The sequence below is a fragment of the Podarcis filfolensis genome (assembly GCF_964270895.1).
Source record: "Podarcis filfolensis genome assembly, chromosome: 12".
NCBI classification, from domain to species: domain Eukaryota; kingdom Metazoa; phylum Chordata; class Lepidosauria; order Squamata; family Lacertidae; genus Podarcis; species Podarcis filfolensis.
In genome coordinates, this window is record NC_139614.1 from 7,096,771 (window position 1) to 7,123,924 (window position 27,154).

Here is a 27,154-nt window from a genome sequence, read left to right on the forward strand (position 1 = left end):
GCCATAAAGACAGAGCAACAGCTAGCAACATGCCATGCTTAACTAAGGGTGATAATGGCTGAACAAACAATAAGAGATAAGGCATAGCCACTATCAGCCAGTAACTAGCCCACCTGATCAGTCAGGAACTCCTTTGTACTGCTAACACAGCAGTCAAATCCTGAACCCTCAAGTCACCTAGAACAAAAGGCAATTTTCCTTCAAAAAGGTAGGGTAAAATGTTTTTATTTAAACTTTTTTAATCAGATGCACCACAAATCTCATTCAACAACCTATCTCTAGTTACTTTTTGCTTTTGCAGAAGACTGATAATTTAAAAAGATTTCAGAGGCAAATAAATCCATTTCATAAAATGTGTAAAAATTGCTGTTTTGATAAAGACAATATTTTATTTAGCACAGTACATAAATAATGGTATATTTTCTACTTACAGATTTAACATGAAAATTATCCTCGCCCAACATCCTTTGGTTTGTGGCAGTAAATATATTCTCCATATATAACAACAAAAATATCAAGTGTACACCTAGTACAGAACTATAGATGACAATAAGAAACCTTGTATTATTGAAATAAAATCTAATAGAAAAAGACATGTATTACTCTTTGCCTAATACTATTTTGATAGCAAAATAGCAAAAACAATTTACAGGTTTTAATGTAGTTCAGAATTGTGGACAATGTAACAAGTCCATGTTCTGTCTACAAATGAATTGCTTTACGTTAGTAACAGCTGTAAAATGGAAAGGCAGACTAGAAATAGTTATTATAGCACAATCCACAAATGACAGAATGCTATATAGTAGCTTTTAAACCTCCCTTCATCTCCCTCCACAACTTAGATAACATCATTTTAAATGCTTTGATTTAACTGATTTGTGGAATAAGCTTTTCGTGCCATTAAATAACTCAACCAATGTAGATGCAACTTTGCATGCTTACCTGCTCTGTGGATCATAGCCTTGGACAAATATTCTTCAGCAATCAAGTACTACAGAATATTCAGCTCTTTAAAGAAATCTAAATTGGACATTTTTGTTGAAGGATGCAAGTTAGAAAATACTTTTGAAAAATGGTAGAAAGTTCAAACTATATCAAGTTAGCATCTGTGATGAATTGGCTAGAACATAAAACACTTTGCTCACAATTCCTACATTTATATATGCCTATAATATATTTGACAAAGACAAACATTTGTTTTGGTACAAGCATCTCATAAAAATAGAGCATACTTTTTAAATAAGTTGATGACGTTAACACCCATTCTGCATATTTAAAGCTTGTCTGATTGTAAATGAACATTTTTAAAAAATATATTCTTATCCCTTACTGAAAATATAAATAACTAACACAAGACAATTCAATTTACACTAAGGATTGTGACCTCTTTATTAGCCATGTAACCAACTTAATATCGCTTCAGAGTCCCACACTTGACTTAGCAGTATTTTCTTCACTGTGTTCAGAAACATGGGTGCTGACTTTTGCACAGCAGCCCCCACCCTCCACCCAATGAGCAAATTGGCTTATATTTAATTTTAAACACATTTGGCTTTGACTTTTCTGTTTTTGGCAGTCAAGATGATCACACTGTAACAGATATTACGTTGGAGGGCATTCTGTTACGTTATTATCTACGCTACAAATGGCAATGTCCTTTGAGCTACTTTCATCCACATAGCCAAGGGAAATGAAAATGGTGACTCACCTGCACTGCTTCCTGCCTCCTAAATGAGCTCGTGTATGTAATTAATTGCGCCATCTTACCGAAAAGGTAAAAGACCTCCATGTGTTATTACTACTCATAGTTTATCTATGAATAATTCACATTTTCTTTATTTCTTCATAAATACTGTAGTTCTGCCTAGTAGGCTGTCCTGCTGTGAATGGGAACTATGTGACTGCATGGTGTTCTCACACTATTTCTATTTACATCGGAAGCCAAGACTGCACAAATTGTGGCCCTTGGGTGTGCTCCTCACCATGTACTGAAGGCTTCTACCTGTTTTACAGATCCAGTCCAACTGGGGCCATAAATGCAGGTGCTTTAGACCAAACACCCGAGGATTCACAATACACAACTGGTGTCCCACCCAGAGAGGACATCTTGTGCATGCCTGTCATAAATGTTTGAGAACAGTAAAACGTTCCTAAGGGACTCTCCTGAATTTCAATAGAAATTCCTTACCACGCTTCACTAACTTTATGCTTAGAATCATAGAAAACTAACATTGATATGTATGTGACAAAACCGAGTCTCTGTTGGCCTGCTTCCATTTTTAAAAGCCCCAAACTCTTACTTTGCAGAATCAGCCAACTTAGCCTGTTTTACAGATATTCTATATCCATCACAGGTGGTGACCCAGTTTACAAGTTACACTCAGCTAAGCCACAGTTTGGTCCTGAGCAGCATGTCTGCAGCAGGACCAAGGGAGGGGACCCGAGACTGCGATCTTGATTCCAGGAACCCACACATTTGCTCATTGTGTTAAACCATGGGTTGGCTTAGGGTTACAAGTGGAATGAGCTAGTGAGACCTTTCCAGGAAATAGTCGTGCACCGTCTGATCGCCTCCACTGCTTTACATGCAAATACAGAGGCTTAGCTGCCCAGCTGAGGTAGGATTTTTATTTTTACATCTTCTCACAAACCTTGCAACATTAAATCACCCACATCCCTAGGCGGGGAGACACCCCTTTTTCCATGTTGGTGACAGCTTTTAATTGTTAAAAGGGCGTGGGATATTCCGATCTCTAATCTGGAGCTTTCTGCTGACAATTGTGGCTATGGGATATATTACTGCATTCTTTGTTCCTGGGGAGAAAATGGACTTGAACATCATGGAAGTTGCTAGTTCTGCTTCTAGTCTTTCGATATGAAGTTGGGCAAAGCATTTGCTTGACCCTAGCCTCTTTTGCAATGGTCTTAATGAAAGTGGTAACAATTCAACCTGCAAGTGGAGTCTCTCATGATGGCAAACTTTCTCACAAAAAAGCCTTTCTATATATATGAAGTTTGATATCAAGGCAAAGGCCATACTGGAGTTTTTCTCCCTGACACAGCATCTTTGACATGGGGTAATATGGAGGAATGTTCAGACACATAGTGTTAACTCAAAGCCCAGACCCAGGTCTACCACACCAGGGGAATGACACCAATGTAACGGACCTATTTTCTTCCCCAAGTTCACCTGCCCTTTCTACTATAGCTGGAGCGCAGTGTAGGGGAGTGTTTTTGGTTTCAGTTGCTCATTCTATTTTTTTACCGGTACTTCTGTGAAACACTGACCTAATTCTTCTGAAAAACAATGACATTTAAAATTCTAAAGAAGTTGCTCAGGAAGAAATCAAGCACCACTATCATTTTTAAAAATAAAGTAACCGCAGGCACGCCATCACATGCAACAATAAAGAGTGGCAAAATAGGACATTTTATCAGAATTATCTGGAAGAGAACTGTGACCACAAAAGAGGCTTTTAGAACTGTGTTTAATGTTTAAACTGAAGAGCTTAGGGAATTGATTAGTTCCCCCTGGATGTTCAGTGGTCCCTGAAACAGGGAAAGACACACACACACACGTGCTTTCCGTTAATACACAACAGGTCCATTTCATGAGTTTCCAACTTTCTCCTGCAGGAAAATGTGTAGGAAGGAATGTAGCCTAAAATCTGGGTCCTACCCACACACCCTCAGGATGAGGCCCTCACCACGAAAGACATGTTAAACTGTGGCAGCCACGTTGAAACAAAGATCCAGCAGCAGGAAGAGAACAAAGCATCTAAAGAGATACGACACACAAATAAAAGCTTGCCCAAAGTGTGTTGATGCCATAAACCAACCAATCTCCTGCATCAGAACGAGATCTGGGGCGGCCAACACTGAACTGTGACTTCAAATCCAAAGGTTGCAATATTGCACAAACTAACACTAAGCGAATCTGCATCACTGATATGGGCTTAGTCCCAAATACATCCCCCAAAGGCCTCTATGGGCAGAGAAACAGAAACCTAAATATGGGCACCTGGCTAGCCAAGAGTCTACAGCTGCAATGCGAGTTACCAGAAAAAACTGAAGTTAGCAAAGAGCGGGACAGATACAACTTCACTTTATAGCACTACTTCCGCTGAATACTAAATCAGCCACAGCAAATAGGCTACCCTAAAACTGATCTGACCGAACACAAACAGGAAGTGGATGCTGGGGGGTGAGCAGAACATTCAAAACAAGCCAATTTACAGACAAATTGACAGAGATAAGACTGAGATGCTTTCTCCTCCAGTATTCACAGGCCGAAGAAAAAGATGAATTGGAATTGTGCCCAATTTTGCAGAAGACAAAAATTCTACAATGGAAAATGGTAATCGTGTAGTGATTTTTCACAGCACCCAAAATGGAAGGAAATGACTTTGGGCATGATCCAGCCAGAATAAAGTATATTTAAGTCCCATTTATTTCAGTGGAGGAGTTAAGCATATGCTTATTTTAAAGCGATTAACAGGCTGTATTTTACCCATAACTTAGTCCTTGCCAACAATATATGCTTACTCTGAGGTGGGTCAGGTAGTGCTTATCTCTGCACCCAATCCTTGAGTGATACTTTCAGTGGCTTGTTCATTTTGTAATCTGGTGCACCAAATAGACCAAAACAAAAGTAGAAGCATATGCCTTAATTAAAGCATGTAGCGTTGGAGCCACACCTGAGTTATTTTCGCACAATGGTACATGTTCCTGAATTAACCCTATTTTCATCTTGACATCATTAGTCCTTTCAAATGCTTTCTTGTGCACGTTATCGTATATAAAATACTCAATTTTAGAGCCAACACCTGATTTTTTAGGGCTACAACTCTCAAACTCAAGATTGTATGAAACCTGCTATTTCATATCCAAACACCAACATTTTAGGATTGAACCCTGAAAGTTGAGACTGGCAGAAATGAGCAGTGAAGTTACATAGTTAAAATCAAATCCACTCTCTGAATCTGCCCACCAAGATGCCATATGTACATCAGATTTTGAAATTCTGTAAAATATATGGTTGAGGCATAAATGAAAAATTAAACTAGTCTCATTTTTATATCCCTGAGTTTCAGAACTTCCAAAAGCCAGGTATGAAGATTTTACTATCAGGAATAACATCAGGAGGGAGCCGGAAAAGGGAAATATGTATTATTGAGGATATTAAATGGTAAGTCTAGTAACATAGTTCATTAGCTGAAGGGGGACAGGGAGATTGTTAACTTTTATCAAAGCTGTAACATTAGGGCAAAATTAACAATCCTCAAGTCAGACTGGGCAGTGAGAGGCTTAAAAATTGAGATATACGCATGAAATGCTTGTGTGCGTACGTGCATTTCTTGGTATATAAAGTCTTTGTTCGAGCATCAGAATTTCTAAAGAGCACTTATAACCCCATACATATATGACTGCTTGGTAAGTGGTCCAGAACCTGTTAATAAGAAAGTGTGTCAAAGTAAGGGATAGCCAGGTGCCTGGATGCAATTGGAAGCATTTTGCACTGTTAGTGGACTTCCTTCTTGAGGTTGGTTGCGTTCACTACAGAGGAAAATAAATTGTTCCTGCTGGATTGTAAATGCACAGATTTTAAAAATCCTCCTGAGGGTTCTCTTGCGCTTTTCATGGCTTTTCTGCTTCCTGTAATTCATCCTGTGGCAAATCTAGAGAGAAACAGAAAGAAAAAAAGAAGATTATGTCTAAATGTGGTTATACCTAGCAGCCTTGATGTTAATATCTTGCAATTCTATTGCCTGCCAAAGTTCTGAGTATCACCAAAGTCAATACTTTCCAGTAATTTAATTTCCTGATATTCCACTACTTTGCAAATTACAGAGGCACTTCAGTTCTTCTATGCCCCTTTGACCAAGTGTACCTAACCTTAGAAGAGATAAGAGAACGAATAAACTTTCCAGAGGCATAGTTTTAAAGTGCTGTTCCTTTATAACTGGCCGACACCTTGGGTCTATAACAACCCATTAGTCAGGGAGATGGTTTCTTTAAAATTATCTCTCCATTAATTCCGCCTTTTATGTTGACGGTGCAAGGAGGGGGAATAATAAAGTTGCCTTTGGAAGAGAAACTGGAATCTATAAATGGTGAATAGTTCAATTCAGATTTCAATTCCTCCATCCCAACACTCTCTGTCGTTTTTTGGTTCTTAAGAATTGGGTCACATGAGAAAGTGGCTGGGTATGTTGTTAAGAAACTGAACAAACTTTACAGAGGATCTAGAGCCAGAGAGAGATGCAAAGCACCTCAAAGGCTAATCAAGAGCAGCAGCTCAGTGGAAAAACACGGTGGTGACACAAAAGACCAAAGCAATGAAGTCTCAGCAAGAGCATTAATTCCCCCAGCGTCTCTGAGGCTCCTTTCTGCAAAGTGTCTGCTTTCCAAAAGACAATTAAAAGGACCATGTGGAGAGTTGGGTTGGACTGGCAAAGGTCATCTTGCGATGGACCTTCTTTTGTTCTGTGCTGTTAGCACACGCTGAGGTGCTGCAGGGATCACCATAAGATGCTGTCTCATTTAATAACTTCATTAATGGCCAGGAAGAGAGAGTCAAGCAGCAGGTTAATTAAAAGGGCAGATTATAATAAACTGAGAAAAACCACAAATACTAATCAAGAGAATGAAAACACACATACACACAGACAAAGTTGCTGGGGTGGGGGGAATCAGCTTGAAATCCAGAAGACAAATATTTGAGAGGCACATTTGCTGAAAATGGCATCATTCATTCATTCATTCATTGAGTCATTTCTTTAATCCACTGGTATTCTGTTTACTGTTCTCATGGAGGCAGGTAAAAATAAAGCTACAATATAATTAAAACTACACAAGGCAGACAAATGATCAAAATGTACAATTTTAAAATCATGCAAATATAAAAACAAAAAAAGCAGCAGACATGATTTAGAATTTAGCAAACTACATATGGTTTAATGGGCTAATGAAATAGCGAGACCCAAATTTCCTGTGACCACCAGGCCCATGGCATAGGAAAGAAGGATACAACACAGCCTGGTTAAATAATGGCAAAGTGCCTTTTAAAAAGGAAGGGGTACTGGAAGATGGCTACTGCATGAAATTAAATCTGAGAGCTGCTGCAGCCTCTTTTCTTCCAATATTTATGATTTCTCAAGAGAAATATATGATGTTAATAATGATTAAGAATCAGTTAATTTCATTGTACACAGGTGGTACATTGACAATAAAGGTATTATTATTAAACTAGCTGATGATAGGAGAATGATGGATCAATGGCAGTTATCACCTGAGGGCTCTCTAGAAATTCTATACAGCGAGGGGGAAACATGGAACTCAAATAAGAGCTCTAGTAATTCTCTCCATTTTCTGACACAAGTATTTTCACTTCTTGGGACATTTTCACTTTCTGCCGTCCCCTTCTAAGGGAAGATTTAGCAACCATTTTTGATTCTGAAAAATAATATGTTTCAATCACAACAAGATTCTTGTGCAGGTGGGCCTTATTTAAAGGAAATGAATTGTATATAGTTATGTATTAGGTATCTCATTGGCAAGCTGGGAAATTTCCCAGAATCCTTAAGCTACAATTATTATGATAATTATGATCTTCTAAAAATGCATCTATTGTTCAAAATCACTTAACAACAACAACAACATTTTTAGTGGGAAGACCCAGCTTCCTTTTTCTCTACATATAATCTTTCTCCCATGAACATATGCCAAAAAATGTCTATTTCAGAGACTTCGGACAGGAACAAGCTGAAATAGCATTTGGGGCCCGCTGAACAATACTAGTGTGAGTTCATCAACTTGTGGTCTGAAAGAGAAGGAGAAAACAAAACCCCCAAGTAAAATGTGAAACTTTGCAATTTAGAAGTTGACCCCAGGAAAATCCAAGTTATGTGACCACATGAGACATATTCTCAAACCTTTATTGGCATATATACAAGATTCCAGAAGGGTTCAGTAAAGCACTAATCAAAAACCCATATCTAACACTTAGGTTAATGTTGTATAATGTATAACATTCACGAATCCTCATTGTGTGTTGCAGAAACCTGGCTACTATCTCCTTCTTATCCCCATCCTGAGTAAGCAATTGATCCCTGATCTCAATTTATAAGAAAAGAACAAGAGTCTAAAGTGTGTGATGAAGGTGACAGAAATAGGATTGTAAATCAGAAATTTAAGAATGTTTTTATCTGCTGATAATTTTTGGTTTTTAATGGGATAGCTTTGTTTTTAATTGCTGTAATCGGCCCCAAGTAATGCAAATGCACAGGAAGGGTATTCTAAAGAAATTTGTATGGAAATGCTGAAGGGGGTGTGTGTGTGTGTGTGTGTGTGTGTGTGTGTATGAAATTATAACACTTTATTTAAATAAGTATTCACTTCACTTCTGGAATGCACTTTCTAAGCCTCAAAGCACAAAGAAATTTAAATATACTACGATACCCTTTTGCTATGTGTAGAATTCCGTAGGCATTCTGTTGGATTAGTTGATTGTATGTTTTCTGTGCTCATTTTACAGAATGGCTGCCTAAGCAAAGATTTCTTAAGAGCCTCTTTCAAGATCTTCCTACCATAACCTTAAGGCTGGGAACATTTATCTTCAAAAGAAGCAACTGAGCAACATGAACTGATGCAAACGCAAGTCCAGTTATAAAGCAACCAGAGTATCAGATACCAGCTAATGACTTGACATTTCTGCCTCTTAAACACCCTCTTCCTGCACCCTCAACCCAGCTCACACCACTAATGGAAGACGTGACCTGACTAGCACACTTTGTATTAGAATAAGTCTATGCTACAGCTATACTGAGGGTGTAAGGTGAGAGTACTTCCTACATTATAGTCAGAAAGACACTATAAATAATGATCCTGGATGGTAGCGCATTTGCAAGCCACTGTTTGCTGGTTCAGATGAAAGGGCAAACTATGGTTTCGACTCAAACCAGGACCGAAGGAGCAAGTTGCCTCATGTGGGAGGTTAACTAATGAGTGAGATGATGACCCATAAAGACAGTATATGTACAGTAAGGTGGCTAAACCACTTGCTAAAAAAAAGCAAAGATGGCAGCATTCAGCCCCATATAATTAAAACATTTTTTCCTATGCTTTTTGCAAGAAGAATTGACACTATATTGGTTGAATTACTTTGTTTATTGCATGCCGAGACCCCGCGGCCACCCCCTCGTTGTAAATAACTCACACAAGGGCACAGATATTAGGTTTATGTTATTGGGCAAATTTTGGCCACAACTTTATTGAATTACAGAATGTGAGCGGTATTGGCTTAGACATTGATTGCACCTGACTATATCTGACTCCTGCTCGCTGTGCAGGAAGTCCGGTAAGGGTAAGCCACTGGTAGGGGGAGCCCTGTCAATGCGAACCAACTCAAGCTCCCTCTGGTGTTCCCATCGGGGTCGTGTCAAGGCCCTAGCCCCCAGCCGGGCTTCGGACTAGATCAACACCCCCAGATTCCTTTAAGCATGGAGGGGCAGATATAATTAAAAAATTCTTTCCTATGCTTTTTACAAGAAGAATTGACACTATATTGGTTGAATTACTTTGTTCATTGTTGGTTGCTTAACGGAAGAGGCGTATCAGATTGGCCTCCTTCATTAATGAGGCAAGCAACTATTCTCACCAACAGACAAAACTACAGGGGAGAATTACCTTGAGGGCAACATTTTCCAACAGTTTTATACGATTGCTTTTTGCAAGAGCAGCCACCAAGCATCTGTCTGCAAGAAGAGCCAACACCTCTTAAAGAGATGCGAGTTACAACAGCTTTCCATTCACATTGGCCGACTGCAGTTTATACATCACAACTGAAAACTCTTGGCTTCCTTGCTAAAGAGGACAGATCCTGCCACCGATCTAAGTAACCTCTGGCAGTCTGAGCTGGGCTGCTAATATTCCTGTTAACTCATTATAATTGCATATGTTCCTTTATGTGAACAATATATACTCCCAAAAAAATGTGCTAACAAGAATAGCCTGCATCGCAGGTGAAACCTACAGGTAATGTGAGAATAGTTCTCTAAACGTCAACTAGACAAAATATGAAACAATATAGTAACTGAATTTAGAAGGGGGAAATCAAATAAGTACAAAGCCGACAAACATTAGCTCTCACACAATATGCACAAAGATCATCATGCTTCATTCCTTGCATAACTGGATTTATTTTGAAACAACAAGCACTGAATACCGATGTCTAATTAAGCAATCTGTTCCAGGTGTAGAAATTCCGATCCACACATGGAGCTTCCCAATTCATTTTAGTGGAGGGATGCAGGGCATCAATCTCTGTGTTCAGACAAGCACTAGCTCTCGCCCTACAGAAATAAATGGAGATGCTACATAGCAATAGGCTTCTTGTACTGAAACAATAGAAGGTAAATGCTAATTCCGTTTTGGTAGAACCTTGCTTATGACTCAATAGATGCATTGTTCTTTTTTTGACTCCAGTCTCAAACGCTGTCATGACTCTTCAGTGCCACTGTGAAACCAATGTTAAAGGTATTGATCCAACTTGGAGAAGTACATTTTAGAATCAGGCTGGGATAAATTTGTTTTACAAGAGTTACAAAGTGCAAGATGAGAAAACCCGAGTAGTGACAGGCTGTATGAGAAGATTTCTTGGTCCCACATGTACAGCCACAAGGAAAAATCAGTTGCACGAAGAGCCTCCTCATACATTGCAGTAGAGATACACAACAACAGTTGTGACTCACAAGGGCTCCTCTTTCCCCACACAATCAGTGGGGGGCGGGTAATAGAAGATCTAGATTGCTTGGAGACAAGCTGAGCCAAAAGTTCAAGAAATTAACTTTTTTGCTACTTCAAGGGCAGACAATAAAGGGTATATGACAAATTCTCTACCTCTTTTTTTTGGGGGGGGGAGTAGTATTGTTAAATTTCCAGGAAAAGGGGTGGGCTTAATTTGAAAAACAGGGTTTCAGGCTTGCTCTCCCCCCCCCACCTTTTAATACTTAGTTTTGCTGCTGCAATTGGCAGCAGTGCTCTTTTTCGCAGCTCCAGTGGCCTCTCTTTCCCACCCGGGGAGCACTTTCTTCCCCAACATGGCCCAGGAAAATGGCTACATCACAACACGGCCCCCATCCAAAAGATGCATTTTGAGGGGAATATGTGGCAGTGGCAAAACGACATCTGGGGGGGAAAAGGCTGTGGGATATCAAATCCTCCTCTTTTCAAGGTAAGCCTCTAACTTTGCAAATGTAATGATACTCTTCTGCCCCCAAACATTGCAGGATTTATGCCTCTTTTCTCTTGCCCCCCCCCGAAGTCTGTTTCCCCAGATAAGTCTTGTCCCACACCCCTGAAATCATTTCCCAAACTGTCCCCTCACCGCCGCAGTCTGTGAATACAACTGTGAAACAAAACTGGGAGTTTTTGGTTCATTTTTGTTGTAAGCTCTCTACAAGGAAGAAGATCTATCAGCCTGGATTGGAAAAAGAAACTGGGCCACTAGATAGGAAAACTGCATGTGTGGAAAACCTTATTGCGTTTGATAGTAAACATGAGTACCAAGTTGCTCTTGGAATCCCAGCCTTCATACTTATTATCCTATCACAGCCAGTTTGGAACAGCTACACATTTGTTAAGTGCTGAAGAACATCTACAGCATGGGTCGGCAACTAAGGCCGACAGGCCGAATCAGGCCCGATTGCCTTCTAGATCTGGTCTGCAGACGGTCTGGGAATCCAGGCAGCCAGCATAGCGCACACATGCAATGCTTTTTGCAACTCAGCCAGGCTTGGGGGTCAAAAGTGAGGCGGGCAGCTGCTCGAGACAAGCCCCTTCTCCATCCGTCGCACGTGCAGCAATCTTTTCTTTCGGGGGGGGGGAAGGGAAAAGGAGCCACAGTTCGGATTTCCACCATGGAGCTGCTGGCAACTGACCTCAGGAAGGGCAGTTGCGGCGGCAGGCGCTTAGGGGCGCCTTGGGAGTGATGCCCGCCAGTGTCTGTGGCAGCGGTGCTCCCTGTCGCAGGAAGCGAGGAGCGCCTGGGCGGCCGCATTCTGGAGCAGTTCTGCGCACTGCTGAGGAGGCCACTTGTTAGCTACACGGTGCGAGCCATGGAAAGGTAAATAGCCGCTGCTGCCTCATCTTCCTTCACGTGGGGAAAAGAACGTTTTTGCTTGAGCAGCGCCGGCCTGACTTAGCGTGGCCAACAGCTTTTCCCTTCACCCACACATGTGCACACGCTCTCCAGGGCTGACAGGATTGGCGTGCATAGCTCAGCCCCCCACCCTGCCTTACGAGAGAAATAAGAACTGTCAATGCGTAAAATGCAAAGGAAGCAGCATGGGTGTTTGAGGGAACACTCCCCCCCCCCCAAAAAAAAATCATATTTGGGCAACGTTGGGGTTGGTCCCAATAAGGATTTTTGCCAAAAATGTGGGTCAGAATCATGGCAACATATAGTCCAGCCCCCCACAAGGTCTGAGGGACAGTGGACTGGCCCCCTGCTGAAAAAGTTTGCTGACCCCTGGTCTGCAGGTTCATCAGTGCTTGCTAACCACTGGTGAATAAGTGTTCTTCAAATGTGCCGTTTCTTCTTTTAACAAGGGACTATTATAGTGTGAAGAATAAAATAATATTCAAGCTTTCCATAAACGCCTCTGGAAATAATATACAATAACGTTTTACAATTTGATGACATTTTGCTTTGGAGCCTAAGTCGAGAGGAGGAAGCACTGGGGGATTTGGAGGGAGGGAATGTGCTTGAAAACAATAGCCAGGGAAAATTACTTTCATGTCATATTTTCCAATCTTGGGTTTCACACATTGCTTTTAACCTATAGTGTGCTTTTTTTAAAAAATGCTCCGAGACCTTTCTCCCGCAAGTAATCTCTTGATAAATGTCACTCTTGGCTTTTATTCAAAAGAACAGAAAAGTCACATGAAAGTAAGAGGAAAAGCCTCAGCACTTTGGTTTGCATTTTATCGTATGTTAATTTTTGGTTATCCTGTTTGTTAGGAATCAGTGCTAGGCCATGCAAAGATGACATATGGATTTCCTAGAGTGATCCTCAAATTTTGGAGTTCACAGAATGCCTGGAAGTGGGTACAAAGTTACAGGAAGGAGTATCAGCTAAAACATGCCTCTACAAGGGCAGTGACAAGCCTTATGGAGGAGTCTTATTCGCCTCATTATCCCAATCTGGTTTGGGAAGAGCTGCTTCTTGGGGTTAATGGTACTTCACGGAATCATAAAGTTGCGATCTTCCTGGTATTAAGAGGGGTCAGAGATGTCTCGTTCCATTCATCTTTCTAATGCCAGTTTTAGAACATTGCCCTGCTCCACAAATCTTTGCACATGCCAGCAAAGCATGTTCTGCTTGCTCTGCTATGGGATAGATTGTCGGGACAGGGAAAAGAGAAGGGAAAACAAATTTAGAAGGGCTTGATCAAAAGAGGTGAAGAAACTTGGTCTAAGACAGCCTTCTCAAACCTGATGCTCTCCATGACATCTGCGACAACTGGCCATGCTGGCTGGGGCTGATGGGAGTTTTATTATCATAAGCCTCTAACATATCTGCTGCTATTGCTGCCAACGTTGGTCCATGGCAGGCAGCAGCTGTGGAAGGTCAGGCTTGATGATCTGAGTCTGCACTAAGAGATAGCCAAGATGGGTCTCTGACCTTTTCAGCAGCCTCAACTTTTGTAGCTGGAGTCAGTCCAGGCCCTGCCCTCCCAGGCCAGATAGGAAAAGGCATGTAAGGCAGAGAGCAGGCCTTCCAGGGCTCACAGCCAAGATGGATTTAAGTGTGAACTAATAGAACAACTCTAGCTCCCTGATCAGTACTTCTAGAGGGGGTTAGGATTAAGTGGATGGCCCCTCCATGGGAGTGGGGCAGATCACAGCCAGCCTAGAACTAGCGCAACAGTAAAAAAGAAGAAGAAAATACTCCAATTTGTCTATCCTCATCAGCAAGATAGCAGGATAGATAGAGGTGGCTCTGCTTATGCCCAGCCTCATTTAGGATTGCCCTAAGTGTAACTCATTTTGTCTGAATTCAAACGAGTATGTACATTGGAATGAACTTCTCAACGTCTAACTTAGCACTGATTGTAATCATTTTATAGAATCAACTGACTGCAAGATGGCAAAGCTGTTAATTTCAATAAGCCAATCAGGAAGCATTCATTTATTTATATTTACGAAGGAACATGGTTTGTGTATATTGGACTCCTTCCTTAAATATTCAATGCTAAATTGCAGTTACTTCAACAGCTTTTTACAGCTGTATTTATTTCTCACAGCTTTCCTAGTATGCACAGATGATTGAATTTATGAACACATTAGATTTCTCAATTGAAATATGAGGCAATAATTATGGCATCTAAATGCAAAATAAAAAATGTTTTCCGGATTGCAGTGTAAAAGGATGTCTCTCTCGCTGTGTGTGTGTGTATAAATTCTTGGAGGTTGCTCTCTGCTACACTATGAACTCCTTTATAGCTAAATTTAAGACTGCCAAATGGGTCAGGGCTTAGGTATGCCTATATCTTTGAGCAAAATTAATCAGACCCACAATTCAAGGAACAGGAAGCCCATGCCACAATTTCAGTATCTTACATGCAATTAATTGTGTTGAAGTAATTAAGGATTTATCAGAGGTTGGCTGATCCTGAACACATTTTATAAAACTGGAGCTCAGCCCCCTGCAAAGTAATTCTGACAATTATCTGATGATTGGCTTAGAAAACCATTGGTTGAAGTCAATGAGGCTGCAAATAAGTCTTGGGAGGGATGAAAGTAACATTTTAAAATGCAGTATGGTTTTCTAATGGGCAAAGGAAACTGTAAAACTTTAGTAGACGTAGCATGCTTGGGAACAGTAAAACTTTCATCCGTTTACATGATCTGGTGAGAAATAAGCCCGGTTATTGCAGAAGCCCAAAGCATGGCTGAACAAAGAGACTTGATGCTTGTGAATTTGGAAACAGTGATTGTAGCTGGTAATTTGGAAATTTTGTGAAATGGCAAATTATATACATAAATTCTTTTCAGGTGATATTCTCATTCACTCAAATGATCCAAGCATAAACATGCTTTAATTGACATAAAGGTGTGAGAAAAGTGTGGGTAACACATCCCTGTAGAATACAGTTTTCACAAAGGCATTCAAAATTATTATCTCACATATCCGTTTGTGTTTCTTAAAATTAAATCCTAATCCTTCTTTATTCAAAGCACTGAATGACAGGCTTTCTATTGCAACAACTGATGGGCTACTGTGCATTCTGGTGGGCTATTGTGCCTTTTCCTATCATGTGTATACTTAGTTGGACATAGGTTATGGCTGCTTTTTGTGGACCCACTTCAACTGTTTGAAAACCTGTTGCTATGTAGGTTACAGTTATACACTAGAAGAGCTCTCCTTGCCTCCTTTGATTCTGCCTGGATTTCATCAACCCCTTCTGAAAAAGAATAATAAAAATGGCCTTTGCTTTCCTTGCCGCAAGAAGTAGGGCACTCACTCTGCTCCTCCACCAGTTCCATGCAGACATGCTCACAAACTGGGGGACAGTAGTGTCTTGTTTGCTATTATGTTATGTATTTTTGTGTTTCTGTAATGCAAAGTGCCCCGTGATCCTCAGATGAAGGGCACTATATAAATGCAATAAATATTACATGTAAATCCAAAAGCAACGCCACTGCCTAGCAGGTTAACAGCAGGGGTTCAGCGCCTGCCAAGTGGTCATGTCGAACAATTCCAATGAAAACAGAAATGGGGGCAGAAATTGCTGGTGTTTGTCCCAATATTCATCCCATACCTGGAACAGAAATCAATCCAGCTAGTATGATCAGTATTTGCTGGTTTTGTTGCTTTCAATCCATAAATGATACGTAATTAATTATGTCCCCCCCCCGCCCACAATTTGCAGTTTGTAATTTTGCTGCGGCAGACAGCAAATAACATGGATTTTGGTGGAAGACGAAATGTAGCTGAACGGAAACTGTTCTGCGTGCCACAAATACAGGGCAGAACAGAAAACAACCCTGTCTCAAGTAGCAGCACTAAGTGAGGGGCTTGATGGTGGTGGGGACAGAAGCAGCAAGCAAAGGCAGGAAAAATACTTAAATTGTTGGCTTGAAAGTGCATTTTGTCTTTTGAGGGTGGGAGAGGAGCAGAGAATCTCTCAGATGCCATATTGGGGAACACACTTCGAAGGAAAGGAAAACTGAAAAATATCTGGATCCAATGGCTGTGAACCAACATGAAGGTAAACATTCTCAGTGGTAGAGCATTTCTGAGATTTTTTTTCCAAGTCCCCTGAAAGCACAGCTTTCAACTAGAAAACTAAAACTGGGCTTATTCAACACAGCCCTAATTTTCACTTCAGGAAATGAAAATCACTGATATTTAATGCCGCCCTAATTTTATGCACAGTAAGTTTAATTTCCTTCTAGCAAAAACAAATATAAACCTATCGCACCGGAGCCCCAACTTGCGAAGAACAGCAGCAAAAGGACACTTTGGATTCACTCAGTTCTGATCAAAGCCCAGTAAATAATGCAGCTACCCAGCAAGAGTCCTAAAATAAATGAGTAACTGGATGAATAAAATATATATTTACACTTTTACTATCAATGAGCTAATAAACATTTTTGAAAAGTTTTGATTACTTCATATATATATTTTTAAAAAGCTTTGTATAAAAGTTGATGACATAGTTAGACTTGAAACCAAGCAATAAATAACCATGTCGCATATTGGCTGCGCACAGCATTGTGCTGTTTCAAATGTTTCTTTCCCTGGGAACTGCTTTTCTGAGCTCTCCAAACTGTTCTCAGAGGACCTTCTGGTTTTACACAAGGCATTTCAAGACATTCTCTGCAGGAGACTTTTTACAACAAAGTTCACACAGAACACCAAAAGCGCCACTAGAATCTTTCCAGGTGACATTTCAGGAAGAAATGTACATAGCTACATTATGGAGACGGATTTGATGATGGCCAATCCCAAAGAAAAATACAGTATCAAAACTTAGCAAAGGGAGCAGCCCCCAAAGCGTTTGACCCAGACCTCCCTCCTGCTGCTGTTCTCATGTATTATAGGTTGTTCCTCTCAGCAAGGAGTGACTGCGATTAGAGACTCTGTTGTCTTGTATAAAGCAAAACAATAATAATATTAAAATATCGTTTTAGAAAGGAAGTTGAGAGAGTCAACTATTAGCAGACGGTTTTAATACTCTTCAGCTTCAACTGGAGGATAAGTAGCATAGTGGGTAAGAGACTGAGCTAGGAATTAGGAAACTCCGAGCACAACTGTCCCCTCTGCTAAAAGTGTTACAGTTAGGTCATTTCAGATTCTGGGCCTACTGGTCTTAGAAGTACCTCCTATTCCTGCTCAATAGGGCCTTAGATTTCTGCCCAAAAGGCTGCCCCATTGTCTCCTATGAACTTGTCTGAGGCTCTGCAAACTGCTTCTCAGCCTGAACCCTTCAGGATATTAAGAACTTACGGTAACAGGGCTATAATAAAAGGATTTATTTAAATATTACAACATGCACTTTCACAAAGAATATCAAGGCGGCTTATGACCTACAAAATGATAAAACCGATCCAAAATATAATTAAAAACACCCATAATTTACGCCCAAGGTTTTTGACATTCTGAATCAGGTAGCTTCAACCTTTTCAGATCCAGGGCCCACTTTCAACCCAAACATGCAATTGGGGATCCATTTCTTGAATTTTTTACCATATATTTGCGTGGTGGCCGTGCTCCTTTTGCGATCCACCTAAGGTCACTAATGGGTCCCAACCCACCAGTGGAAGACCAGTACTCTAAATCACAGTATGAATAGTATATATCTGTCTGCTTTCTGGCCTCTAAAGCTAAAGTAAGATATCAACTCACAGAGGCCTGCAGAAGTAAAGGAGACAAGTTGCTGAGGAAAAGAGGAACAGAAAACGATTAAAATAACAAGGACAGGAAGATCATAAGCAGCTATGCCAGTGTCCCAAGCCACAGTTCCCTCTGTTGATCAGATCAGCAGCCTCCACTAGGTATGGGGATTTAGTGCACAGTTTGCAGAGCCTACCCTCCCTTTCTGGGGAGCAGAGATGGTCCTCAGTGGAGGTTCACATCAGGCTTGTTTGGAGAAGAAGCAACCAGCTGGGCTCTGCATTTGGCTGCGGTAACTGCCACAGGCAATGCACACACAAAGGAAGAACTTAAGGGAGGCAGCTACTTTTAAAGCAAAATAATAATATAATTAGCACATTAAATGAATAATAGCTTTTGATCATCCCTGACACAGAATGCGCAATCTCTCATCAGCTTGCAAGTCAGAGTAGAAGTGTTCCACCTTGTTCGAAAGGCTAATTTAAAAAATCAGCATGTGTTCAAATCCTGACATGCGCTGGCACTGGGGCTGGGAACAGAAAGTGGTCACAAAGTTCAGTGATATATGAGTCAATTGAAGCCATGAGTCAATAGCTGCCTGTAGCTGATTGAATGGGCCTCACCAGTAGGTGTTACTTCAGCCATTAATGGAGTTTGCTCTGTGGACACGGCAATATATACGCCTGCCAAGACACATAAGAGATATCCAAACCAAACTCAGATCTGCCAGATTCTGAAAATACCAGATATATTTATAAAAAATGCTGTTCTCTATCTGCAACAGCATCCAAAGCAATGTCTGCCTGTGCTGGCCACAGCCACACCTAACCGTATGTTTGAAACCACACTCTGACAAATCACCACAGTTTTCTCATTCATGGCCACTTCAGTTAATCAGTCAAAGTAACTCCGGGCATTTTGAGGATCCTGATTTAATGCAGCAATAACAATAATTCCAACTGTGGCTTAAACCATTCTCTGAAATTCCAAAACTTTTATTAACCTTGGCTTCTGGCTTGCTAGCTGTTTTCATCACAACTAAATATCAAAGTTCTTTCTTTGTGGGATAAGCCAAACCTCATCACAAGGCCTCTTTTCTTCTATGAGGCTTCGCTTGTACCACCATGAGAGTAATTTTTCACTCACATGGTCCTTTCCTGAAATTACTCCTAAATTGAAGGGGTGTTATTCCTTGCAGATGTACCCCGCATCAACATCTTCTAGTACTGGGTTCAAGTCCCAAGCTTTGTATGGGGTACCTTGAATAAAAGTCCTGATAAATTCCTTGGGTTTTACAATGTGTAATGACATGATTTATTATTATTATTATTATTATTATTATTATTATTATTACTACTACTAATACTACTACTACTACTACTACTACAATAACCCCCCCCCACACACACAGTTTAAAAGGCCATAGGTTTTTTTAATTAGCAAAAGGCCTGAGAGAAGAGGAATGTTTTTGCCTGGCGCCTAATGATATGTAATGAAGGTGCCAGGCGAGTCTCCCTGGGGAGAGCATTCCACAAACGGGGAGCCACTGCAGAAAAGGCCCTCTCTCATGTTGCTACCTTCTGGACCTTTTGTGGAGGTGGCACATGAAGAAGGGCCTCAAAGGATGATCACACGGCCTGGGCTGGTTTTTATGGGGAGAGGTGGTCCTTAAGGTATTGTGGTCCCGAGCAGTTTAAGGCTTTATAGTTAAAAACCAGCACTTTGAATTGGGCCCAGAAACTAATTGGAAGCCAGTGCAGTTGGGTCAGGATCAATGCAATATGCTCAAACCATCTTACCAAGGTGGGGAACCTGGCCAGCTGAAGTTTCCAAACCATCTTCAGAGGCAGCCCCATGCACAACGCATTGCTGTAATCTAACCTAGAGCGTTGACAATAGAAGTTAGGCTGTCTGTGTCCTGATAGAGGTGCAGTTGGGCCACCAGCCAAAGCTGTTGGCAGGCATCCCATTGCAGAAGGGAAAACAGGCTAGAGTATAAAAAGGAGGATGGCCCAGGGTCTAGGTTTGTAAAGAGCTAATAGTTTAAGACGTAGTTAACAATTTTCAGGATACCCTGAAGGAAGGGGCTTATTTGAGGGTCTTGAGCAATTTCTTACTCTTTCCAGGGCAAAGTATGCTTATGGGATAATGTGGCTATGAGGAAAAATATAGGTATACTTGCTATTTCAGGTTGTCCAGCTTATTGTATCTATGGTCTCAACTTTAGGAATTCATTCTTGATTTTGTAGAGCCAAAATTGACTAAGCTGTAGTACGGTAAGCATGCAACTTATGCAGGGGTTATGTTCCCGGGGATCACACCTAAAGCAAAAATTGTGTATAGTCAAAAGCCATTGGGTTTCAAGGGTGGGTGGGATTGCCAAAGTCTTTTCCCCCAGATGTCTGTCCACTTCCCGCTCCCTTTTTATTTTATTATTTTTAAATTGCCATGCATGTAAAGCTGCATGTGTCCAAGTTAAATGTGTGTTAAGTTGTGGGCTTACTGTAACAGAAAAGGGGTATGTAAGAGTCTGAATCTGTTACTATTCTGTCCATTCCAATAGATGTGACTCTGAATGGATTGCTAGTCACACATTTCATTCCACATGTGTGGAAGAAATTCTGGGATTACAAGATGTTTCTCGCTTGCTCCCCCTCATGAATTTTTGTGCACAAATATATAATTGCCGCGTTAGTTGAATCTAAGGTAAGAGTAGTAACAAAATAAGAATTTCCACCAGCTACTCATAAAGACAAAGAATTTTTAGGGTGTTTCCACAGTGATAAAGTGAAGTACAGCTTGACGAACACAAGAACCAAAATTAGGTGGCTTTCGAAGACAAAATATTCCAGCAGATTAATTTTACACTAAGAATGGTATCATCATATAATTAATTCATTTCCTTTATTTTATTTTTATTGGGCTAAAACTTCTCTGTGTACACAAATAGAGTAGGTGAAAAGGCAAAAAGCATCCAGTATTTCACCTACATGTAACATGAAGCAAGAGCATTTCTTTGGGAGATATTTGTACTGTAAATGCAGTGTTTATTAAAGCAGATTGAAAGCAGGTGAGTTTCAGTCCAAGTGTTTCTGATCTGTTTCACCCATAAACTTCAGTTTCCCCCCAAAATAATAAAGTCTCTATGCTACCATGACCTTGCTTTACTCAGGCTACTAAAGTGGGCTAAATTATGTGTTGTCCAATTTCAAACGAACTGAAAACACTAGAGTCTTTGGGCAATTTAACAGTGCTGAATTTCTGTGTTTCCAGGACTGAAAATAGACACTATCTGAAATGAAAGAAAAATAAACAGATTTGAATTTTTGGTTGGATTTGTACCAATTTTTTCTAAGTACAAACAAATCTTGTTACATCCAATAGGAGCTATTGAGAATGGTCGCATCCACCATAGCTATGCTGTAAATCAGGGATGGCTAACTTGGGGCCCATGGGCTGTTACTAGCCCACTTAAGTCCCACCCCCCAAATATATTGTTTTAAATTTTATTCTACTAACTGCTCCAGTGGATCCATGCTAGATGCTATGTGGTACCAGGATGCCCCTAGCATTTTTCATTTTAAAACAAATATTTGGCCCTACTAAGGTGCCACATAATCCCGTTCCACATTTGTAAGAACTCGATTGTTTGTAAGAACACTTTGTTTTTTGTTTTTTTAAAAGATATTTTTTGAAGTTTTACAAAAAACAGAGAATTACAGAATAAAAAGAAGACAGGAGAAGAAAAGGAAGAAAAATACAAAAAATACAAAAATACATAGAAAAAAAGATACAAAATACCTAAAAAAATAAATAGAAAAAATTAAAAACAAATCAATTTTTTCATGTCTTAAATTTCGTTTGCTTATTTCCCTGACCTCCTCACACCTCCCTTTTTTGTATTTCCGTTCACATGGTTAGTTCAGCAAATCCTTACCCTCTTTCATTTATCTTAACTCTGTATCTCAACACAAGTTTGTAAGAACACTTTGGAACCTACCTATTTGAGATCACCTTCACTGTCCTGTTTCCAGTGCCGGCTAAAAATATTCCTATTTAGACAAGCCTACCTACATGAAAGATGACATAATTTTCATCTGTTTTAGTATTTTAAATTTTAAAGTAGGGTTGTAAATATTTCTCAGTTTTACTATTTTATCTTTTTTAAACCACTTTACAAAAAGTTTTCTTTTACAATCAAGCAATGTATAAATTTTATGAAATGTTGGTTGGTTGGTTTCGTTTTTTTTTACCGGTCACCCTCACAGGTTTCTTGCTCTGATTCCCTGAGGCCAAAAGGTCTTTGTGATGCACTCCAAGACTGTTCCAGAATTTGCCCTCCTTAAAAAGTACTAAAACTGGAATGAAAAATGAATGATGAAAATGTTTTCAAATCACATGGAGTAGCTGATGGGAAAGGAACTTGGAAGGCCGCCTTGAAAACTGCAGTTCTCACTATACACACTTTCACAAAACTCACTTTGACAACATGTCCCCCACTATGTTGACCATGCATATATGTAGCTCTCGGCCGAAAGAGGATGAGCCACCACTGCTAAAAATCATGATGTTACATTTGTGCAAGAGAACACCCAGGATATTCTCACTGTTGAATGCCTGGGACAGGACAGAGGAATGCCACCATTAAGCATAATGCAAATAATGCAAAAAGTCCTCTTGCTACCCTATTTTAGTTCTTTAAAGGGAAAACTGGGGGGGTGAAGTGGAAACTACTGTTGTGCCCTTGCTACTGCTGTGCTGTGTAAAGGGAAGAGACGGCAACCTTTCTAGGTTTTTTTGATAGCTGTCCTTAATTGGCATTAATATCCAGTTCACATTCCTAGATTGAGTCGCGGTGCCCTGCTGCCTGGTCAAGACGGTGGTAATAAGGGCTGAAAGAAACGGTTTCATTCTGGTCAGAGAGGGAGTTCTGGTCAACTGAGTTCTTATTTAACAGGAATGCAGCCTGTCTCTATATTGGCTTGCTTCTTTCCAAGGCTGCTGCTGTAAAGAAACAGTTATCACAAAATCACAGATGGCGTACTCTCTCTTTACACAGCTACTGAACATGTAAAGTTGTCTTCCCAACACCATACCCACCCTCTGCCCAGGCAGTTTGGAGGAGGAGGAGCTTGAATATTGGGGGGGGGGGGTGCGTGTCCTGTTTGAAGTCCCAACTGGACAGGGGACACTTTTGTCCTAAAAGGGGATGATTCCATTTTTCTAGGGGCGGGTAGCAACCCTACTGACTGCAGGATTATTATTATTATTAGTAGTAGTAGTAGTAGTAGTATTTCTATACTACCCCGCACCCAGAGATATCAGGGCAGTCTGCAGAACAAAATGAAACCACGAAACCACAAAATACATAGTCAAAACAACAACAACAACTCAACAACAACCTCCCCCCCCCAAAAAAAAACCCCACCACATTTTAAAAGGGCATAGGATGTCAATAAAATCAACCAAAGGCCTGGTTAAAAAGGAACGCTTTTGTCTGGTGCCTAAAGGTGTATAATGAAGGTGTCTGGCAAACCTCCCTGGAGAGAGCATTCCACAGATGGGGAGCCACTGCAGAGAAGGCCCCGTTCTCGTGTTGCCACCCTCCGGACCTCTCGAGGAGGAGGCACATGAAGAAGGGCCTCAGAAGATGATCTCATGGTCCGGGTAGATTTATATGGAAAGAGGCAGTCCTTGAAGTATTGCGGTCCTGAGCCATTGACACCATACATATAACAACACGTAAGACACACACATCGAGAAAGCCCCCTCCCCCTGTTCTTTTGATCAGTAAAAAGGGGGACTTCCTTCCCTCCCAGCCAAGCACTGCAATGTAATGTCAATGACTATGTTTCTCCTGTGATGTAATGGTGTTCTTTTTAAAGGTCAAAATATGCAATATTAAACCTTGTATAAATATTTGTATTGGTCGGCAGGGGCCAACAATCCATGCAAGAAGGCAACACTCTGTAGCCTTTTGGTTTTCTTTTTAACAGCCACCTCCAAAAGAAGTAGTCTTGCACATTGGAAATATTAATCTGCAAGACAAAAACCGCCTGCCTGCAGTCATATCCTCAAAGTGTTCGACATGCAAGATTCATACTGAATATTCTGTTTCAGTATTTTTAGTGTAAGGTAGGAGGGTTCACCTCACTGCTAATTAAGAAATCGTGGAGGTTTGCTATGGATAGCAAGCCAAAACAAGTCACTATAAGCATCACCTGGCTCCAAACCAAGGCCCAACAGGAACCAGGAAACATAATAATAATAATAATAATAATAATAATAATAATAATAATAATAATTTATTATTTATACCCCGCCCATCTGGCTGGGCCTCCCCAGCCACTCTGGGCGGCTTCCATAAAAACCAAAAATACAATAAAATATCACACGTTAAAAACTTCCCTGAACAGGGCTGCCTTAAGATGTCTTCTGAATGTCAGGTAGTTGTTTATCGCTTTGACATCTGCTGGAAGGGCGTTCCACAGGGCGGGCGCCACTACCGAGAAGGCCCTCTGCCTGGTTCCCTGTAGCTTTGCTTCTCGCAATGAGGGAACCGCCAGAAGGCCCTCGGCGCTGGACCTCAGCGTCCGGGCAGAACGATGGGGGTGGAGACGCTCCTTCAGGTATACTGGACCGAGGCCGTTTAGGGCTTTAAAGGTCAGCACCAACACTTTGAATTGTGCTCGGAAACGTACTGTTTGAATTGTGCTCGGAAACATGACCGGATAGACCAAGACCAGTGTGGGGGAACAAGGAAAATGGCCAGCAGATGCAGGCAGAATGCCACAATCTCACTGTGTGGCATGCACAAAGATGTGTACTGGGAAAGAAATGAGAAATGCACCAGAGACCTACCACAGTGCCAAAAGTCTAGGGTTTACTGGCAGACTTCTCGCTCCTTTAATCAGAAAGGAGGGCAGATAACAGTAAATATAAACACAAACATGAAAAAATGGAACAGGGCTCTAGGCATCCTGGCTAGCCATATGCTCTCTTGTCCCTGTTGGGTTTTCTTAATATTGAGGTGGTCAATGGTGCTACTCAGAGGTGTAGCCTTGATCTGCATGGCAGCACACCTGTGAGCTCTTGACAATTCAACACACCTGTGGTCTCTTGATAATTTAACTAATTAGAGGGGGAGTTTACCTGCTGAACCGAATGCAGTGATGTGATAGGGTAATTGATTATTTGAAAACTGTATTTAAGTTGATCAGATGTTTTGTATAGAGCTGGTGTGGAGTGGTGAGGGGTGGTGATTTGCAGCTGTTTGATTATTATATATTCAAAAATAAAAATAAGCAAAGCTACTGCAGGTAGCCTTTTATTTCAACGCCCCAATTGCTGTGTGCACTCTGTCGGCGAAGAAGTCCAACAGTCCCAACACAGAGACGGCAAATTTTCATACTGTGGGCCTAAGTAGGGATACCATTTTAGCCAAGCCACAGCCAGCATATCAAGCTGGGGGCAGATAAAGATGCATCAAGGCCAAAGGGCTTGTACGCAAAGCTCTGTGCACAGCAGTATGCAGGTCCTGACGATCAGCTGATTGCCAATAGCTCTGAGCACAAAGCACCTAAGCCCAGACCATCAGCTGATTGTCATCAGGAGCAAAAAGGAGGCATTTGACATCACTGTGATGTCAGGTGATTGACAGCTGAGCAACCCTGCCCACCTGTCAAACTTGGCCTGCAGGGGATATATGAAATAAGGATCTGACCTGGCGGCCAGATCCAATTCTCCACCCCTGGGATAATATACCAGTCTACACTCCATGACAACAACTCCCAGAGAGGTACATTCCTAAGAGAAATCTTAGGAAACGTGTCACGGTGTGAGCTGAGCTAGGAGTTAATCAGCTCTAGCTGGTCGTTCTAGGGCTCTACAGAGCCTTGACGTTGGTACCAGCATTGGAAGGAGTAAAAGAAAAGGAAAAAGAGCATGTACTTTTGTCCAGTCTTACCAGATAATAAATCTTACCATGGTGGAAAAAATTAGAGAAGGGCATTTGCGAGGAAGGAAATTCCTACAAAGTAATTGACAAATGCAGAATTTCAATTTATCACTAGAGCATGCTGTAGGCAGGACTTTGCTGCTGGATGGAAACAGCAATTCAATCTTCTATGTTTACAGAATATTAATGGGAGCTCACTCCATTCAGTACATTTCACTAATGGTAATAATCAGAATGACATAAAAGTCCTCTTTCCAAATGATCTGTCCAGTGTATAGAATGCCCTCAAATACTGCTATTAGTCTTCAAAATAATGCACTGGTAGTTTCACACTGCAGAACACTTTTAAAAACAAGGCGTCTTGGACCAGGGGCTGTCAAACGTTTCTCATACTGAGGCTCCATCAGCCATATTCAAGCATACTGAGCACAGCAAATGTTGCTAAAGAAAACAAAGGTAGACAACACAGCTGGAAGCCCCAGCTCTTGTCCCAAACCAGAGGACAGCAGATCAAAGGCAGGATAGGGGTGAGATGGGATTGCATATACCCTAGAGCAGCAAATCTCTCAAGAAATCTAGACGGGGAACTATTGGCCCCCAGAACCTTTGAACACCACTTTTAAATGGCAGGAAAATAGGATGCACAGGTTGTTGTTTTTTGGGGGGACATTCCAAAACTCGCACCAAGAAGCAAGCCTGAAGTGTGATGGACATACAAACAACTCTGGAAATATGTTAGACTTCTCTATTTGGGCTTCAAGAGCCAAATTTTATGTTTGAATGATTGTAGCCAAACCATTTGGTGTATATTTCATGCTGAAATTAGGCTTTGCTTGCATGTTTTAATCTATTGCTATTTCATGATGGGGTGGGCCATCGTATCAATTATGTTGATGAATTGTCTTATAACCGTAGCCACAGAAGCCTCGGTATCCCGAGCAACCATCTCCCTTTAAGAAACATCTCCATAAAGCCAGCGAAGTACAGTGATCAAGTGAGGACCAGTGAAAACTGCCACCATGGATGGAAAAGATTTGTGAAGAGACCTGCTTTGATTTTCATGGAGTTCAGAAATACCCAGAAGGGCTTTGCTGTTTGAGCCGGAATCTTCAGTAAAGAGTTTGCCCTAAATGAAGTTGTGAGGAAGCCTCTTTAAAACTGAAATAATACAGCAGAAGTCATCTGGTCTCAATTCCAAGAAGGCGCACAGAAATTTCCCAGTAATACCTCAATTTTGCTAGTAATAGAAGTGAGCCCAGAAGTTATACATTAAAGATCATCACAGCGGGATGGA

The 27,154-nt window shown here is 41.0% G+C and overlaps 1 protein-coding gene and 1 long non-coding RNA gene across 8 annotated transcripts in view; one reads left to right on the plus strand and one right to left on the minus strand.

Moving 5' to 3' along the window:
- Positions 1 to 22,378, plus strand: part of LOC310745575 — a 45,013-nt gene extending 22,635 nt beyond the window's left edge. For 3 of the 5 annotated variants that reach the window (XR_014540161.1, XR_014540162.1, XR_014540164.1), the window contains 4 exons: positions 434 to 5,188; positions 8,537 to 10,412; positions 11,035 to 11,233; positions 13,022 to 14,422. This is a non-coding gene — a long non-coding RNA (uncharacterized lncRNA). Of the gene's footprint in view, positions 1 to 433; positions 5,189 to 8,536; positions 10,413 to 11,034; positions 11,234 to 13,021; positions 14,424 to 16,167; positions 16,276 to 20,093; positions 20,180 to 20,466; positions 20,610 to 22,171 lie in introns of those variants that run through there. The other 2 variants (XR_014540163.1, XR_014540160.1) reach the window with 2 other exon arrangements.
- Positions 210 to 27,154, minus strand: part of BBS9 (Bardet-Biedl syndrome 9) — a 222,554-nt gene continuing 195,609 nt past the window's right edge. For 2 of the 3 annotated variants that reach the window (XM_083577730.1, XM_083577731.1), the window contains exon 22: positions 210 to 5,678. In XM_083577730.1, coding sequence (XP_083433856.1) covers positions 5,638 to 5,678 — 41 coding nt within the window. In that variant the 3' untranslated portion in view covers positions 210 to 5,637. Of the gene's footprint in view, positions 5,679 to 16,513; positions 16,588 to 27,154 lie in introns of those variants that run through there. The other variant, XM_083577729.1, reaches the window with a different exon arrangement.